This window comes from Argentina anserina, chromosome 7 (assembly GCF_933775445.1).
Source record: "Argentina anserina chromosome 7, drPotAnse1.1, whole genome shotgun sequence".
NCBI classification, from domain to species: domain Eukaryota; kingdom Viridiplantae; phylum Streptophyta; class Magnoliopsida; order Rosales; family Rosaceae; genus Argentina; species Argentina anserina.
The window spans coordinates 11,991,635-12,010,452 of record NC_065878.1 but is presented as its reverse complement, the minus strand read 5'-3'; the positions used below and the strand labels follow the sequence as shown (position 1 = coordinate 12,010,452).

At 38.9% G+C, this 18,818-nt stretch overlaps 1 protein-coding gene across 1 annotated transcript; it reads left to right on the top strand.

Moving 5' to 3' along the window:
* The first annotated feature begins 377 nt into the window (after positions 1 to 377).
* Positions 378 to 6,159, top strand: LOC126803364 (Golgi SNAP receptor complex member 1-2). The gene is made up of 6 exons (XM_050531171.1): positions 378 to 660; positions 1,817 to 2,013; positions 3,513 to 3,602; positions 3,715 to 3,786; positions 5,728 to 5,857; positions 5,940 to 6,159. The coding sequence occupies exons 1-6, from the start codon at positions 528 to 530 to the stop codon at positions 6,035 to 6,037; spliced, it is 720 nt and encodes a 239-aa protein (XP_050387128.1). The 5' UTR covers positions 378 to 527; the 3' UTR covers positions 6,038 to 6,159.
* The last annotated feature ends 12,659 nt before the right edge of the window (positions 6,160 to 18,818 follow it).

Below are 18,818 nucleotides of genomic sequence, written 5' to 3'. Positions count from 1 at the left end.
CCTACATGGCTACATTCAAACACAAAACTATACAATTGTGATGCAATTTCGAACTTATTATTTTCAACGGACTTAATTACTGCAACGTCTTCTTTACTCCTCTAGAACTAATCCATCTGTAATCTTTTCTTGAGTTGAGTCCTGAAAAATCAACTCTACGAAATGCTTCCGAAAGTTGCACAAAAATTCCAAAATGCAGCGGCCCATCGTCGCTAGCCCAAGTGCCCCAACTTGGAAGGTCCCACGTCATCAAGATTGCCTGGGGCCCCTCTTTGCCAGTCAACCACTGAGGTCGTCAAGATCAACGGCTCGCTATCTCTCCCCGGACCAAATCTACACCCTCCATTCTCCTCCGCAGAAGGAAAAAGAGGGAGCAAAGCAGAGAGTAGAAGAAGAACACGAGAAATTCAAAGCTCGAAAATCTGAAAAAATGGGTGGAGTTGTTTTGTTTTCCAACTGAAAAGCAAACAGTGAGAAACTCGGATCAAACCGGAAACCAAGTCAAACCGGGTCGATCGGAGATCCAAATGACGGAATCGAGTCTGGAGCTGCAGGAGTCGGGGTGGGAGGAGCTGAGGAGAGAGGCGAGGAAGATCGAGGGAGATCTTGACGTCAAGCTTTCGTCTTACGCCAAGCTCGGAGCTCGCTTCACACAAGGAGGTGCTTCCTTGTTTTCGTTTTTGATGTAATGTGTTGGTGTTTTTGGATTGGAGTTGATGATTGTGTTGGTTTTGTGATTTGGCTAATCTTCAATTTTGAGTTTTGGTGCGTGCATTGTGTTGTGGGTTGGCATAGGATTGGTGGGTTTGGTGATTTCAATCTGACCCAGTTTGATGGTTTATCAAATTTAGCATCAGAGATTGCATAGAGACATACTTTAGTGACAGAGTTTAGCGTTCCTCTTTTGGTAAAGTAGAGATCTTATGTCATTGATTGTACTGGTTTAGAGTGTGAGTGTCTTGTTGATTGGTTTTTGGACTTGTTTTGTGGTTCGGCGTGGTTTCGATACTTTGTTGATTGCGTTCTGTTGATAAGATAGTGGTTTGGGGGTTTATAGTAATTGCTATTTTTGTTTCTTTTGGATCTTAGTTAATGATGAAGCTTTCATTGGACAAGTGAAGTTTTGAAGACCAAACCTAATTAGAATTAGTTTATAGTTAGAATTGTTATGCATTAATGGAGATTGCATACTTTGCATTGCATTAACGTATCAATTTAGAAATCAAATCCAACTTCTTATAGGATCTTACTCAAAGCTTCTCTTTACTTATTGAATGTGTAAATGAACCGTTAAAAAGTACCAACAGCACTAACATAAGAAACTTTAGCTCAGAAAGAAGACTAGCTATATGCTTAACAAGTGAAGACTACAATTATATGACGAAATTAGTTTAACTTCGTATGGCATGACATTAGAGTAATTGCTGCAACCAAAGAGTTGTTGGTCTAGCGGTCAGTCACTTGGTTTGCTTCCAAGTGGCCTGAGGTTCGACCCTCTCTGTTGGTACCCATCTAGCAATATAAAAAAAAAATGCTAGAGTTTCCAGTTTCCCAAATGTTGTGGGGTCATGCAGGAAGCCTAGGGATTAGTCGGGTCAAAGATCCGACCACCCTAGTTTCAAAAAAAAAAAGAGTAATTGCTGCAGAATGCAGGCTGATACAAAAACTGGAACGTCGAAGACTCATTATATTTTCTTATACTGCTATATGAGAGTATTAGCCACTTTGTAGTTGAAACTTGAAACTACATCATTCATATCCTATAGAAGTTTGGCCAGGAGTCTACCTTTAGGATAATATAAATTTCTGAAACCAGGTTATGTGGAATCTGGATCACCACCTGTTGGGTCCAGCAGATCATGGAAGTCTATGGAAATGGAAATCCAGTCTTTACTTGAGAAGCTATTGGATATAAATGATTCAATGAGCCGATGTGCTGCTTCTGCTACACCAGCTACTTCTGTTACTCAGAAACTAGCAAGGCATAGAGACATACTTCATGAGTTTACTCAGGTTTGCCTTTCTTTTACTTTTCTGTTATTTAAAATTATTAAACTTTTGCAATTATGTTTCCTTTTTTTTTTCTGCATCTTACTGTAGCTTTAGTAAGAGTTTTTTTTGGTATCAATTTGTTCTTGGAGATATTAATGTTTGCTTTCTTCAGCCTAATATTAGGGCATACCACTCAGATACTATATTTATTACATTAATTCAAAAATGGAATGAGTATATACGACCAAATTCACTCTTCTCCTTAAACGCAGAAGATAAGAGGAATGAAAAGGTTACTAAATGTCAACAGAAATGATTTTGCATATCCTCCCTATCTTGCCTTAGCTTTTTATGTGATAAGTACTAAAAATACATAAACAAAACTTTTGACATGGTGAATTTTTATGCTTTAAGTTGAGAGATAGTTTGAACTTTCCATTCTGTAGGGTTAATTGGCTTGATTGCTCTTGAGTTTAGTAGAGTTCTTTAACTAGGCCATGTTGCTTGCCACCATTTTGCGATAGTTACAGCCTATTTGTTGTTCAAGCAAAGCTTCCCCAGTTCTTTCTGCATGTTGCTTGACAGGGTCAGCTCTTACCATGTGCAAGAAGAGCAACAGCACAGGGCTCCAAATGTTAGGGTTCTATATATAAAAACTTAGTACATATATTAATCTTGCACTTATACCACGTTGTATAAAACCTTCAGTGGTTCAGTTGGCAATTTGAGGGTCACTTTCTTCTACCTTCCACTAGTTCAAGAGTTTGATTCACATCACTGAAGTGCATTTATATATTTTTTTCTTTCATGTTTTTGGCCATATTTCCCTCCATTTTTTCTTTAATTTGTAGATACATTTGTCCAAATATCCCTCATCATTTTTTCTGTATTTCCTTCATCCTTTTTTCTTGATTTTTTATTCTTGATCTTTCTTTTAGATTTTTTCGCTTATTAGTTTGTGTTTGATAAATATTTTGTTGAGAAGAAAATATCATAGTTACGTTGTTAAAGAAATGAAAGAATAAGATATGATTAAACTTAAATCAAATCAAATAACAGAAAAATTATATCTATTTGGTTGTATGCAATTGAAATTTGCAATAATATTTTACAACTAATTTCTTTAATGATATATTTATGTAAGACCTTGTGAAAAATTAGGGCCGCAGTTTCCATCTCGCATAGGGCCTCCAAATGTTTTGAGACGGCTATGTTGCTTGATTAAGAGTCTAAAATGCAACTCGAAACAGCTTTCCTACCTCCCACTGTCTGTAGCAGGATGGCAAATTAAAAAAAAAAATTCCAATAAACTGTTCTCGTTATACCACAGTAACAATTATCTTATGTATATATCAGGAGTCAGGTTTCCATATGGTATATTCCTGAATAAGGTGTGCCAATACACAAAGCTTGCTACCTACACTTCATTGTATATACTGCTGTATCACGTGTTTTACCATTTGAGAAATTAGAGGGCCAGTAAAATATTTTCCATTAAGCAACTGGTCTTTTCTCTTTAGGAGTTCAGACGAATCAAAGGGAACATTAATTCATTGAGGGAACATGCAGAGCTTCTGACTTCTGTCAGGGATGACATTAGTGAGTACAAGGTGAGGGTGATTGAAACTCAAATATTTTACCATTATTTTCTTGTCTATCTTTATTGTTGGAAATGTATATTTCTATTTTAAATTCTTGCTTGTTTGACCTGTCTTCTTGCAGGCATCTGGGAGTATGTCACCAAGAATGCAAATACTACGAGAAAGAGCTGCTATTCATGGAAGTGTATCTCATGTAAGCTTAAACGCAATCTATCGATTATACATTTCAGGTTTCGAACTAGTGCCCTGTATGCATTTTCCAAAGAACAATTTCTTTTTTCTTTATTTTTTTAATTATTTATATTGGTTAATTCTAGGATTATCTAAGATTAATAAATATGTGGACACACAATGGGGTGAGCCTTCGTCCAGCTCATAATTTTTTCCAAACCTTGGTCAGACTGATGCAGTTCTTGGTCCTTACTAGCAGGAAATTTTTTTTAAAAGAAAATTCTAATTAGCTGCAACTTAAGAGATATTTGGATATTGGAGTGTCTAAAGAGCAACTCAAAAATCTAATAATAAAAGAATTTCACCTGTTAGAATTGAGAGTTAGTACCAGACTGAGAATAAGATTAGGAAACCAAGTTCAAGATGGTACATCAGGACCTATTAGAGAAGGAAAGAAAATATGAACACATGATGTAAAAGTACCTATTGTTGCTCACGTAGTAGTTATGGTTTGCATGCCAAATTGTTCTAGTAGTTGGAATAGTTGGATAGGGACTACTCATATAAAGTTATGTTGCTTCTGGGTCTGTAAATAAAGTTGTGTCACCTAACTTTTGGGTTCTGCTCTTAATTTTAGATCCGTGTAATTTTTTCCTGCTCACCTTCCTGCATTTTACTAGAGTTCTGTTCTTTATTTTTCTCCTTTAACAGGCCATCTGTTTGCACTTTTATTGTGATATTTCATATCCAAGGAAAACTGAAATGAAACTTTCCTGGAACTTTGCGGAGCACTAGTGTTCAATTGGTTTCAGCTTTACACCAATTATATACGAAAGTCGTAAAGAATTTATACTGTTAGACACTTTGTTATCTACAAAGATGTAGCACCGTCACCCAATAAGATAGTTCTATAAGGATTTTTTTGAAATCTTTATAATTAAGCATTTTGGTCTCACGTTCAGGCAAAGACACATGGTTGAGTAGCCAATTTGCATACTGAAGTTCTAGATAGATCAGAAAAGTTAAATTTTTCTAATCCACTTTAGGAAATTGTTGCTCATCCATAGTTGTAGATCCTCTAAATAGTTTTCAACAAGGTGGCAGTTATGTCAAATATTATAGGCCTTGCTTTGTTTTTGAGCGATGCTGTTTATCCAATAGAGATCCCAGGTGATTTCACTAATTATAAAGGTAAATTTACAAGGTGTAAAACTCTACCCATGTTACTATGTGGGGAAAAAGGGCTTTTGTTGACCATACTAGTGCAAATGCCCTCTATTTCTTTCATTGATAGCTCTCAACAAGGTGGCAACTATTTTAAATATCACTAAAGGTACCTTGTCTTTGACTTGTGCTGTTTCGGTATTTGGTAGACTATGCTAGGTCATCTCACTAATTATACAGGTATGATTACAAGGTACAAAGCTATACCCATGTTAATATGTGAGAAAGTAGGGGTTATTTCAGGCTTTCAACCATTGTGAAGCAAATGCTCTCTCTTTCTCTCAACTTTGCTGATGAATATCTTATACAATGGTCCCATGGTATGGCATGGGTTCAAATCCATGAGCAATGCTGGGAAGTAGTATGGGACTGTCTTGATGACTAGCAAGATGAAGATAGTCCCACATTAGTTCCAGGGTCAGTACAATAGAAATTAGTACTAGGTTCAAGGTTATACCATATCCATTGCTATACTTTGTACTGATGACATACTGAGAAAATAATACAATAATACTATAGCTTGCTCAGACCTTGTCCTGATATGTACTTCTGCCTGCAAAAATGAATGCTTGAAGTAGTCTGTATTTCCAGTGCTGATTCACCACTCATTTTAGTATTCCAATTTGTTACATGTTGCATTAAAATTTTTCCTTTAGTTGAAAGTTGGTGGAGGTAAATTTTGCATCTTTTGACCCATGGAAGAATATCTTCAGTGACCCATATGTTCATGTTTTTGCAGATTGATGAGGTGATTAGTCAGGCTCAAACAACAAGGGCGGTCTTGGGCTCTCAAAAGGCGATGTTTGGAGATGTTCAAGGAAAAGTGAAGAATCTAAGTGACAAGTTCCCTGTTATCCGTGGCCTACTTGGTACTATGCTATATTCAACAATCTCTTCTCCAGTTTCATTTCTTATCCAACATATTATTCATTTGCTTTCTACTACTCACAGGTTCAATTAAAAGGAGGCGATCAAGAGACACAATTATTCTGTCTGCAGTCATTGCAGCTTGTACCTTGTTTCTTATCATCTACTGGCTTTCAAAATAGATATATAAATGATATATTGTTACAGAAAATTATAAATGATGGTGTCTCTCTACTCTCTAGGGAATTTTGCTTATGTAATTTCTTGGGACCAGTTAATTTCACTATCTCAATAGTTTTTGTGCCGTTCCAATCAATTACTTTCTGGCTTCGGATACAGTTTACCATTTTGTTCTTTGTTTAGATAGTTTCTGGTATATATTGGGACCAATTGATTATCAGTTTCACTAGTATTACCCGGTGCTGTTCTGATAATTTTGTTGGTTTTTATTACGTGCCATTTAATTTTGCTGAGTAGATGAGCTTCTTGTTAGTCAAGATTGTACTCCTCATCGGTGCAACTCATCAATGAAGTGCAAGCCGGGTTGAGTGTGGGGTGTTCTTGGTAATCATGCAAGTATGGGATGGGAACTATATGCGTTGGAAAGGGTTGTAGACCGCTTTGAACGAAGGCCAGACGTGTGTGAACGTGTAATGCCAGCCATTTTTAAGTGATTGCATATTTGCATTACAAGGTAACTACTGTATAGGGTATTTCTCCCATAATTGCTGCAGTAGATTATGCTCAAACCCGATCTGATTTGATATACGGTCCTTGGTCATCAATCTAGGTATTTAAACTTGACTTTTGATGAGGGTAGAAGGGGAGGAACTGCACCGGGGTTTGAGAATGAAGAAGGGGAATAGGAAGAGTTATCGATTTTGGGGAATGAGAGAAGAATAGAGAAACTTTCATGGAGTCGTTACAGAAGAATAGATATGTCGGCCGAGGGGAACATAAATGGTGGGATTGGGTGTGTGATGAGTCTTGTCCATCAACAACTTTCACGTCTTATATAGTTATATTGGTGTGACAGAGACATGCGAGGGATTCCTAGTTTTGTAGAAGAAGAGAGGCTTGCGACAAAATACACCTTTAATCTTTTATTAATGAAATTCCACTTAGTTTGATTTCTTCCTTCCAGCTTTATGGTCCAACTTATGTAACGGCCAAGAGCGTTTTCTGTGTTTTGCATATCAAGATATTTGCATCTTATGCTTTTCTCTATGCCGTTTTATCAAATTAAAGAAAACATTTTTGCAACAGAATGATAGCATTTCATTAATCATCAAAACAACGAATCAATATGAACATAATTAGGAGATCACGTACTCAAAAAGGCTTTCGGAGTTTGAGAGAAAAAGAACGCGCTCCTCACGCGTGAGAAAAATCTTTGAGAGTTTCATATACTTGTCCGGTGGCGAGCCTTGGGCAAAGGAGGGCCCTTATGGGTCGAAATTGTGCCTAAGAGAGGGGAATCTAAGGTCGTCGTTGCTTCTAGTGCTCCATGGATGGCTGTTTTCCGGTTGGCGCACGGTGGTGCAAGCGTGGAGGTTGCGGGAACATGAAGGCATCTCAGATCTGACCAATACTGATCCGACATGAATGAGCTCTTCTTGATTTGAGTCAGGCTTGGGTTTTCTTGGTGGTGACACGGGGCTTTGTAGGGAGGACGATGGAGCGAGTTCAAGGATGGTGACGTTGCTTGTTTGCTCAATAGGTCAATGAGCAGTGAAGCTTGGTCTCCATGACACGGTAGAGAGACGACGGTAGCGGTGGTTGTTCCGGCAATGTCAAGTTGTTTGTGGTTTGTGGGTCAACGGCGGCAACTATGTCCGGGTGGTGCAACGGGGCTGGCGACTTTGTTTTCCTTTTGCTAGGGTTTCTTAGTCTGGGCTTTGTATTTTGGCCCATAGTTTTTATTTTTTTATTTTTTTCTCTAATAATACTCCTCATTTCAGATGAATGTAGTGTAGTAGGTCCTAACCATACATTTCGTTTTATTGCCTAGTGTTTTTTTAAACTTTTTTTATTTATTTAACAAAGGAGGGGGTAAAAAACCTGACCTCCTATGTTTGATAAACTCCAACAAAGAGGATAAACGAAAGCTCAATCCGGCATGTGTACACCCACACATGCAAAACCATAGATATAAAAACTCATAGAAAATAGCAAATCATCAGCCAATAAACCTTTAATCAAATGACGGAATGAAGCAGGTAACATTGGCAGACAGTTGTGAGATACCAAGAATAGAGAAAATAGACATCTTGTGATGCTTCTTGTAAGGATGAAAAGAATGCATAACAGACTCTCTGAACAATTCCATAAGATGACGTTGGGCTTCCAACACATTAAAAATCTTACATTCGAAACGCACCAGATTCCTAATGATTCAAATAAACCAAATTAGATTACAGGAGACTAGAAAACTAAAGTTGACGTTTAGGTTTTGGGAACGCTGAAACACCAACACCATTAAAACACTTCATCAAGGGTACCCCAAGGCGAGAATGAATGAGAAAATAGAAGGCAAACTCATTTCCATAAAGCCACAATTTCAGAACAATGCAAAAGAAGATGTGTACCCGATTCCGCATGACTTCCACAAAAGGAGCAACGAGATGGAAATGAAAAATCTCACCATTGTAAAGCATCATCAGTTAATAAATGCCCATGAAGAGCCTTCCAAACAACAAGAGTTTTGTGGGGTTGAATTGCTTTACTCCAGATCACTTTACCTCAATCTTTATGCTCTCCACGATTTGAGAAGAAAACAAAAGCTTCTTTTGCTGTCAGAATTCTTGAGGAGGAGTACGGCCATAAAAGAGAGTCAGATGGTTCTGCATCAGGCAGAGCAATGCGCTCAATTTTTTCTGCTGCTTGAGGGAATGAAGAAATAAAATATGTTGGGAGAACCCAATGAGAATCAACAATAACATCATTCACCTTAGCATGAAGTGGAATAGAGCCACTTACTCCAACACTAGTAGAAAGAGGCTCACCCAACCAATTATCTTGCCTAAAAGATATCCTTTACCATCACCAACACTCCAATGCAAAGAATTTAAAAACATTGGCCAAACTTTTTTGAGACCCAACAAGACTGAAGATCTCTTGTAAGACTTTATAGGTTGGAAATAATCTTTCAAAAAATGAGCTCTAAGCAAAATAGAGGCTGGAGAGAAAGAAGAGAGCATCTCCCAACATCTCTTTATTAGAAGAGCACGATTAGCTTCAAATAGATCACGTAACCCCAGCCTCATTCCTCTTTGGGTTTACAACAATGACGCCAAGCAACAAGAAGCATGCCTATTTTCAAAGGGTCTCCAGTCCAAAAAAATTCTTGATCCAAGATTGAAGGTCATGAATTAAACCAGTCGGCCACTCATAAATCTAAAAACTATAAACCAAAATGCCTTGAATCACTGATTGAATAAGTTGTAGCCTACCCGCCTGTGACAACAAAGAACCTTTCCAAGAGGACAACTTGCATCTTACTCTATCTGCAATGGCTTGAAAATACACCCTCTTGGGACGTCCCTGGAAAATCGGAACCCCAAGGTATGTGAATGGAAGAGACCCCTGCTTGACACCCAAAATTTTCCGGATAACAAAGCGTCTATAGTGAGCATATTTCCCAAGGAACACAAGTGATTTAGATTTATTGACTCTTTGCCCTGAATTCAAGCGATATTCCTCCATAAACTTCATTAGATTCTTCAAAGATCTCTTGGTACCCCGCATAAAAACCATAATGTCATATGCAAATAAAACATGTGAGGGTGGAGTAATACCAAGAGGAGCTGACAGTAAATCAATAAGTCCATCCTTAGCCAGCTTAGTGAGACCTCTACTTAAAACTTCTTCCGCAAGACAAAAGAGAATAAGTGACAAATGATCTCCTTGGCAAACACCACGAGAACAAGGAAAAAACACTTCCATCTCACCATTAACTAAAATTGATAAGTGTGCAGACCCCAAAATTGCTTTAATCCAGATACAAAGAGGATCTAAAAAACCAAAAGCCTTCAAAACCCGAAGTAAGAAACCCCAATCAAACGTGTCAAACGCCTTTTGCACATCAAAGTTAATTACAATGTTACCACCCTTACAATTATGATCCACGAGGTTAATGCATTTTGAAGTCAATATAATAGGGTTTGCAATAGTGCGGCCTCTAAGAAAAGCACTTTGGTTGGGTGAAATAATCCGAGTAGCAATACTTCTCAAACGGTCAGCTAAAATCTTTGTGATAAGCTTGAAAATAAAATTCGCCGTAGCAATAGGACGCAACTGCGTTACGGTGTCTGCTTTAGGGACTTTAGGAATCAAGATCATTAAATTGGAATTGAAGTGGGGGAGAATGTATCCAGTATTGAAAAAACTCTGAACAACTTGGACTACATCTGCACCAACAACTGACCAACACTTCATAAAAACAATTCCACCAAACCATCTGGACCAGGAGAACTATTATGATCCATGGAACACATAGTCTGAAATATTTCCTCAGATGTGGGAATGGCTGTTAACATAGCATTATCCTCAGTAGTCACGAGATTAGGAATTGCCTGAGAAACTAGACCAGTGTCTCTTACAAAAGAATCTGCTGTGAAGAAGCCATTGAAATAATTTACCACATGATCACTAATATCTTTTGGGTCATCAATAATACTGTTTTCATCTCTCATAGTTGGTAATGACTGTTTAAGATGACGAACTTTAACCATTGCATGAAAGAAAGAAGAGTTTCGGTCACCTTCAGTAAGTTATTTTATCCTTGATTTATCACATAAAAATTTCTCTTGAAGCAAAAAAGCCTTATGAACTTGAGCACTGGCAACACTCTCCCTGGAAAGCAAGTCATCAGAAGGACCCAAGCGAGTAATTTCCCGCTGAATTATATGCAAATCATCAAATGACTTCTCCACCATTATGTTTACATTCCCAAACTCAACTTTATTCCAAACCCGAATCCGTTGTTTAAGAGTCCGCATCTTAGAAGCCAAAACAAACAATTGATTACCATAGAAATGAGAACTCTGCCAAACCTCCTTCACCAAAGAAAGAAAACTTGGATGATCTAGCCACATGCGATGGAACCGAAATTGTGATCTTTGGTTAGGTATAAGCTTTGAAAAAGACACTAAAAGAGGGCAATGATCTGAGGAAAAGACACTTCAAATTGCGCTAAACATCCATCCAATAGAAATTGCTAAGACACCGATCAAGCCTCATTTCAACACTTGCACCAACACCCCTTCTATTCGTCTAGGTATAAGGCAATCCTTCAGTAGGAAGATGAACCAACTCACATTTAGTTGACATGTCCTGAAAGTCTGAACATGAAACGGCATTGGGAAGAATTCCACCTCGTTTTTCATGAGCACCGAGGACACAATTAAAGTCACCCAACACTATACAGGGTCCCTGAACAAAGGCATTTTAAACATGAAGCAGATCATTCCAAAGACGGTGATGCTCTGTTACCGTAGTTCTTGCATAAACTCAAGTCAAAATACAATTAACATTGTCCAAAGTGCAAGAAATTGTGAGCTACTCGTCCGTAGCTAGTAACACAGTAGGTTGAATAGGTTAATCACATAAGAGCAAGATATTTGGAGGTTGGTCCCCCTGTCATTCACAGCTGTTGGAAACATCTTTAAAGAATGCCAAAATGAAGATTTAAGTGAATTTAAATTAATAAAAGGTTCAGAAATACCAATAATAGCATGTTTGTATTTGCGAACCATCCTACTGAAGACTCGACGAGTTGGAGGGGGGGTTGCCCATACCCCGAGCATTCCAAAAAATGATCTTCATAGGTTAAGGCGTGAGGTGGGAACCCTGCTACGGGCATGGTAACGGTCCAAATCTTGTTGTTGTAGTAAATTCTCCCGCATTTTATTTTTTTGTTTTTTTTTGCTGGGATCTAGAAAGAACAACAATCATACCTTCCTCCGGCTCTCGAACCACAGTTGCATTGTCTTCTGTCCTCATTGAGGGGGTGGAGAATGAGCCATCAACATCATCTAAAGCCTCATTAGTAATCACCATTGAGTTCTCTACATCAAGGGTCTGAGCATTTGGCCCCTGGAACACTTGATCTGCCAATTGCTCAATTAATTCATTAGCAACCCCCACAATAGCCTCCTAAGCTAGAATGCCAAATTGATTTTCAGTAGAAGTAGGAGTACATGGCCTTGGAATCAAAGCTCTATCGTCTTTAATATTTGTCCCTTCATCAAGGTCTCTCCCATTGTCTTCAATAGTTCTTCCTTCATCAGTTTCTCTCGACTTAAAATTCATCCCTTGATCAACTTGTGCTATCACTGTACATATTTCTGTACGTGATGGAATCGTACCATTAATTTCAGTTGGAATAACTGATGGTTGAGTCTCTATACTTTGATCATTTGAAACCTTCTCTTTTACTCTGTATTCTTGTCGGACATTCGGTTTCGAAATCGGCTTCTCAGAATGACGAGGCTTTGGATCACCTTGTAATTGTCTACAACGATCGGCCATATGCCTAACCATACCACAATGAGTGCACATATTATCATAAATAATCTCAATAGGAAAACAATGTGTCTCACGCTCGACCATGAGCGAAGATGGCAGTTCATTTGCAAGATCAACATCTACTAGCATACAAGCATAGTAACCAAACTCACGCTCGTTGGTAGTCTTGTCCAACTGCAAGGGCGTGCCCACTCCACGATCAATCTCCATGAGATGTCGAGGATGCCAGTAATCTTGGCTCAAACCATACATCCTGACCCAAAGTTGGGCATGTGTTTGTGGAATGACATCCCCAGGGACAAAGTCAGGTTTCCATTGCGACAATCGGAAGAGACCATCGGGCAGAGTGCATGTACCCCCCCAAACTCTGCGTAAATCATCCTTAGTTCCGAAGTGAATATCAAAGTAGCCTTTCCCGAGTGGAACTAAACGCCATGACGCTGATGGCTTCCATAAAATCAGCAAGTAAACCCTTGAGAACAGATGTTTTCATTGGGACAAAACCCTTACGCAATAACAACCTACCAATCAAATTGGTTGTGAAGCTTTTCAATTGCTCCTGGTAGAGAGCTTCATTGATCTTGACATAAGTCATGTCTCCACATTTGACCGGAGCAGGCAATTGGCTTAGAGAGACCGAAGACTAAATTGAGTTGGAGAGAACAGAGGCAAATGTTTTTACTTTGGGAACATGTTGAGGACGAGGAGCCTCCTCCAGTGGACACAAGAAAGCCCATGGACACGTGGTTGTACCTGCGCTCATCACCGACATGGCAACGTTGGTGGAAATCTTTGCTTGGTCAAAAATGTCCTCCCCTACAGTTTCTTCTTGAGTGAGGCAATCTGTTGAACATGTGGTGTGCACGAAACTTAAACAAGATGGGAGAACAAATTTTTTGCTCCAGTATCACTCATGTCTTGCTCTAGTATCACTCATCATCATTAGTGCTCCCAAGGACAGAGACTAGCTGGAAGCAATTCAAAAGAAAATTGTTGAGCAGTTGAGGATGGACAATCTTCCGGATTAAACTATAGGCGGAAGAGCAAGTCGTCTCTGTGCCAGGATACAAGGCAAAAAGGTTCTTGTGATATTGGATGATGTTCGCCTGCATGTGGTGGTTTGTCACCTTTATGTCTCACATTTGTGGTCGTCAATGAGCCTTGTGCTCGAAATGGCTTTAAACTAAATAAATTCGTTTCATTTCTAAAAAAAAAATTAACATAATTAGGCACAAACCGGTTATGACAAAATCCCAAAAGAAAAACCAAACGTACCGATCTGAATTGGTTTTTCGGTTCCCAGTTTTTTGCCCAACCCAACATGTGAGGATATGTATTCTGCTTCCCCTGATGGATAGTCAAGACCCACATGGTTTTGGTAGCAGTCCAAAGTGGTTAGAACCTAACCAATTCGATCAAATACAGCCCCTTGAAACATCTGTTAAGGTGGAGCTAATCTATCGTCAATCACACAGCCTTCAAACATTGAATTGACTCTCTCACATGTCTTGTTGAGTCAATTATAGCAATTTAGCACATATTAACTGGAAAACACCTAGATAATTTATGGAGATCGATTGGCCTTTTGCTACGATATTTTTGTTGAAGGGACACAACGTGAATGCAAATTAGTTCCCCAAACCCCACTTGATAACCATCTATGGATGTTGGGCAAGTAATTCGATCGAGTTTGAATTCATGTCATTAAGATGAGGAACAGTGGTAGCCCATGTGTTCTTCATGCATAAGAATCTTGGAGTCTCGGGTCAATCTGCAAAGGATGATGACTGATCCAACAAATCGAATTTGGTTTGAGTTGAAGGGACGTGGGTCATTAAGGTTACAATTGTGATCAGGAAAAATGACTGTGGAATGTGAAAGCATCTGCTCTATCTTCAGCTTTGTGTCTAGGAGGGGTCACAGTTCAACAGTACGTATTTTTCTAATCTGAAAATAAGAACAGGTGCTTGCTGTTCATAACTATTCATTGAAGATCATCTTCCACAGATTTCAAGAGTCTTCAGATTCTCATCCACAGACCCCTCCACAGACATTTGTAAATTCAGATATACGATCGATAAATAAATTTTTTGTCAGATATCAGAGTAATCGAATCAAAATTCCCTACCAACTACTACACAGGTCGGCACGTTGTATCATAAAAGTGACTGTCGTTAATCTTCCTTCGACCAGTAGTTTTCTTTTTCGTTTTCTTTTATTGGGGTGGGGGGTTAAGTTTCTGGACCTCTGATTTGTGTGTTCACCATTTTCGCTCTTATTAATTTCCTGACATCTTATATCTCTTTCACCATCTTTTTAATGCAGTCGCCCTCTATCTCGTTAACCGAAAGAAAAGAAATGTCAACCATGAGTCCATAACCATATGCAAACACTCAAACACAGACACATACTGGTAACTTTAACCTAGCTAAAAGAAAATGGTCTGGCATATGAGAATCAAAAACGATAGGATCGTATTAGGATCAGAGTAGATCTCCTTTCTTGCTGTGACTGAGAAATTAAGAGGGAAACATTAATACTTATATTAATGAAACGAAAGAAAGTGAAAGTTGTTTCATTATATAATGTATATATGAGCTAGCTATTCCAGCTAGGCTAAGCGAGCAGTAATGGTGTCGAATCTGGAAATGAACCCAACAGCACTGCAGATAAACAATTTAAAGGAGAGGTAGCTAGTAGTACGTACGTGTCATGCATCAAGAAACGAGATTTGTATCTTATTTTTCTTCATGTCTTCTGCAACAACCCTAGCCTGAATTTAACAGCTCGGAAATGTCTCTCTCTCTCTCTCTCTCTCTCTCTCTCTCAACAGTAGTAGCAGTACGGATGCTGGCGCTCTATCTCTGCTAGTATATACATTGAAACGTGCACGCTCTAAATACTACGTACGCATGCCGCTGCTTTCTTCTGGTACGTAAAGGACGACATGCATGCCAAAACAACTACAGCTGTGTAATGTCATCTTTATTGGATTTCTGCACCACCTATTTAGCTGATGAGGCTCTCAGGCTGAAAGAGAGAATTGAATTCCGCTGATAGCTTGAAATTGAAAGGTGCCATTCAGCATTGCGTAACACAATCCAAGTTCTTGTGCAGTTGAGCTTGTCTTCTTGGCCACAGAAATGAAGAAGAAAATGAAAAATCTTTGGTTTCACCTGAAAAATAAATGGAATGTTGTTGAAGATTGAAGTACCTATGAGGTGATATGTGTGGGTGATGTGGGATCAATAATTGATAGACAATAATAATATGTACCATCATCAAGCTTGGATACGAACATGTTACTACTGCATCATCATAAATATCTTTTTCTATCTTATTTTATCATAATAAGGTGATCTCATCTCTTTGGTCCCCTCCAAGTGATAATAAACTTCAACCAATATAAAAGAAAACACACAGAATTTTCAGAAAAGGCATACTTCAATAAGCAATGAAAACCAAATAAGATTTCATCAAGATAGCTCGTGCTAAAGTTTTCCTTCATTCTATGGTTAGGAATGGGATTTAACATGGATAAATGAGAACCGTCCTTAAAACTTTGTAAGGATTTCACCGACGTCCCTTCATTAGGTTCAGATTATTGTTCGTACGTTTGCGATCGGGTTTTTTTGTTTTTGTATATCACTTGCAAAGAATTAAGAGAATTAAAGCCCCAAAACCAAATTAGTATTGATCATATATGTCAACTCCTTAACGATCAGTATATGTATTTTCTCATCCGATAGATCGAGTTTGCTGGGATTATGTCCTAGAGCAATGCGCCAATGTGCATGCAAGAATTGCTTTAAAGACTGGAATCTTGAAATCAACAAACTACTTTGATGCTATATGTGGCAGTCTGGAGGTGGCCAAAAGCCATTTTCATTTATTCTACGCGGTTACCAAACGCGGCCTTTTATTTAATTTCGACTAGTAACTAGTCTACGTAGTACTGGTGCACAAAATACACAGATCAACTCAGAGAGACGCAGACATGAGAGGATTCAAGGGAAAAGGCCCTCCAGAGGTCTATAACTATATGGCCATAAAATTTAACCTTTTCAATGAAAATTTCGATGTGGGGAACGTTAGAAAAGATCAAGGAACCCCATTTCGCGCATGAAGATTGATAGTGATGGATTTAAAACTTGTAAGGAGAAATGACAGCAATCTTTTTCCAGCAAAGTTACTGTGACCAAGAAGAAGAACCTAAAGCTACAAAAAAAACCCTCTCCGATAGTCCGATTAGGGTAGGGGCTACAATGTAGGAAGAGGCCGTAAATTACAATACACCAAAACAAAAATGATACAATGTAGTAATTAAATTTGTACTATGAAATGATGAAAAAGAAGAAAGGTACTACAGCTAGAGGACACAGTTTCATGAAGAAACTGAAATTTTTAAAGAAGCTATAGGGTTTCTGCGTTTCCTGTGGCTTTGTCACTGACAACTACGCATCCCTGTGCATATTGGGGGGAGAGAGAGAGAGAGAGAGAGAGAGAGAGAAATTGATGCATGAGTGGTCAAATCCGAAATGCAAAAGCTTTAATGCCTTTTGTGTGTGTGTGATTGTGTTATTATTGCGATAATAATTGGGTTGGTGATTTTCTTCTAGCTAGGATCCCAAGAAAATTTCAAAAACAAAGTTCTTGTTTATGTAGAGTATCTTCGGTGTAGAGTGTGTAATTTCACAAATAGATTGAACGATGTACATTAGAATAAATTATATAAATGCACGGTGTGCGATGAATGTAGATTATCTCAATAACTAAGATTGCGTTGTGTACCTGTAATAACCCGATTTCGGAACTACTCTCGATTCGATTTAATTTTTATAAAGTCATGGAACTCATTTTAAACGAAATTTGGTTGTTGTGACATTACGAAACAAGAACGGAAACGTTCTCGAAATGTTTATTAAAAAAAAAACGTTACGTTTCCGAACGATTATATCGACTTTTATTCCGTCGCTCGGTTGCGAAAATTTTCTTCACGAAACATGTAGGGCTCGTCGATACGAGTTCGTGGACATGTGACACGTTCGAATCGGACGTCGGAGGTGAAAGTTATTAACGTCGGAAGTTCGTTTCCGATTTTGGAAACGAGTATAAATAGACATTTTTCAGATTAGGGTTTCCATTATTGGAAACCCCTTCTCTCTCCCTTCACCCGCCTCCTTTTCTCTCTCTCTCCCCTCGCGATTTTCCCTCTCCCCGACCCTCCCTTCCCACGTCGACGATCTCCTTCCACCGGCTTCCGTGCTCGACACCGCCGGTGTCATTGGGACCGCATGGCCAAGACAAGTCGACCGGTGGTAGCAGCGATCCATCCTAGGCGGAGATGGAGCAGCGAGGACGAAGCATAGCCTCGGCCCCCACCGATCTTGGCGTCGCCGACGCCGCGCAAGCTAGGAGGCATGTGAGCAAGCTTCCTCCTGCACCCCTCGACGTGATTCCACGGGAGGAGAGGCAAGAATGGAGCTGCATCGCCGACACCTGCTCCCCCTCGAATCAAAGATTCCACGGCGATTTCTTGAGCATCTACGGTGAATCCAACGGTTCGAATCGTCAATTTAGGTGAGGGTTAACTTTGTATGAATGTTGTGATGAATTGTGTGGATTTTTGTTTGAAGTGGGATGAATTTTTGGGAGATCGGAGGAGGGAGTGGGAGTGTTGAACACCGCCGCCTTAGGCGGCGCGTGTGAGTGCGTGGAGTAGCCTAGGGGCGGCGTGAGGCCGTGGGAAGGGCGGAGGAAGGAAGGGGAGAGATTTGGGGCGGCAGTGGCGTCGGCGAGTGAGCCCCACGCGCAGCCTGCCGGCGGGTGGCGCGTGCGCCCCACGCGCCGCCACGTGCGGCGGTGTGAACAGTTCTGAAAGAAGGGTATTTTGGTAATTTACTGTGTACGGTAAATGTAAATTTTATTTACGTACGGTAAATGTAATTAAATTTTACCTACGGTAAATGTAAATATAAATTACTTTCAGTAAATGTAAAAGGGTAATTTAGTGAATTTTATTTACTGAGATTGTATTTACATTTGAACAGTACGTATACGTACAGAAATACGTATATAATATTTATATGTACAGAAATACGTATATACTATGTATACGTACAGAAATACGTATATACTATTTATACGTACAGAAATACGTATATACTATTTATATGTTGTTCTTTGATTAATTATAAGTTTAACTTAATTAAATTAATTCATTAAAATTTGGTTTTAAATGGTTTATTAACCATTTTTCCAACAATAAGGAAATCTGTAATCAAAATAAAATAATTGGAAGCAAACATGTGAGAGCTACAAGCTAAGAGGCAAATTGATAATCTACCCAGAAGAAAATTGATGCTTAATTTGGAATATGCCAGAAAAACAAGTTATGATATCCGACATATTGGCTGCTTGCTGGAACCCAAAATC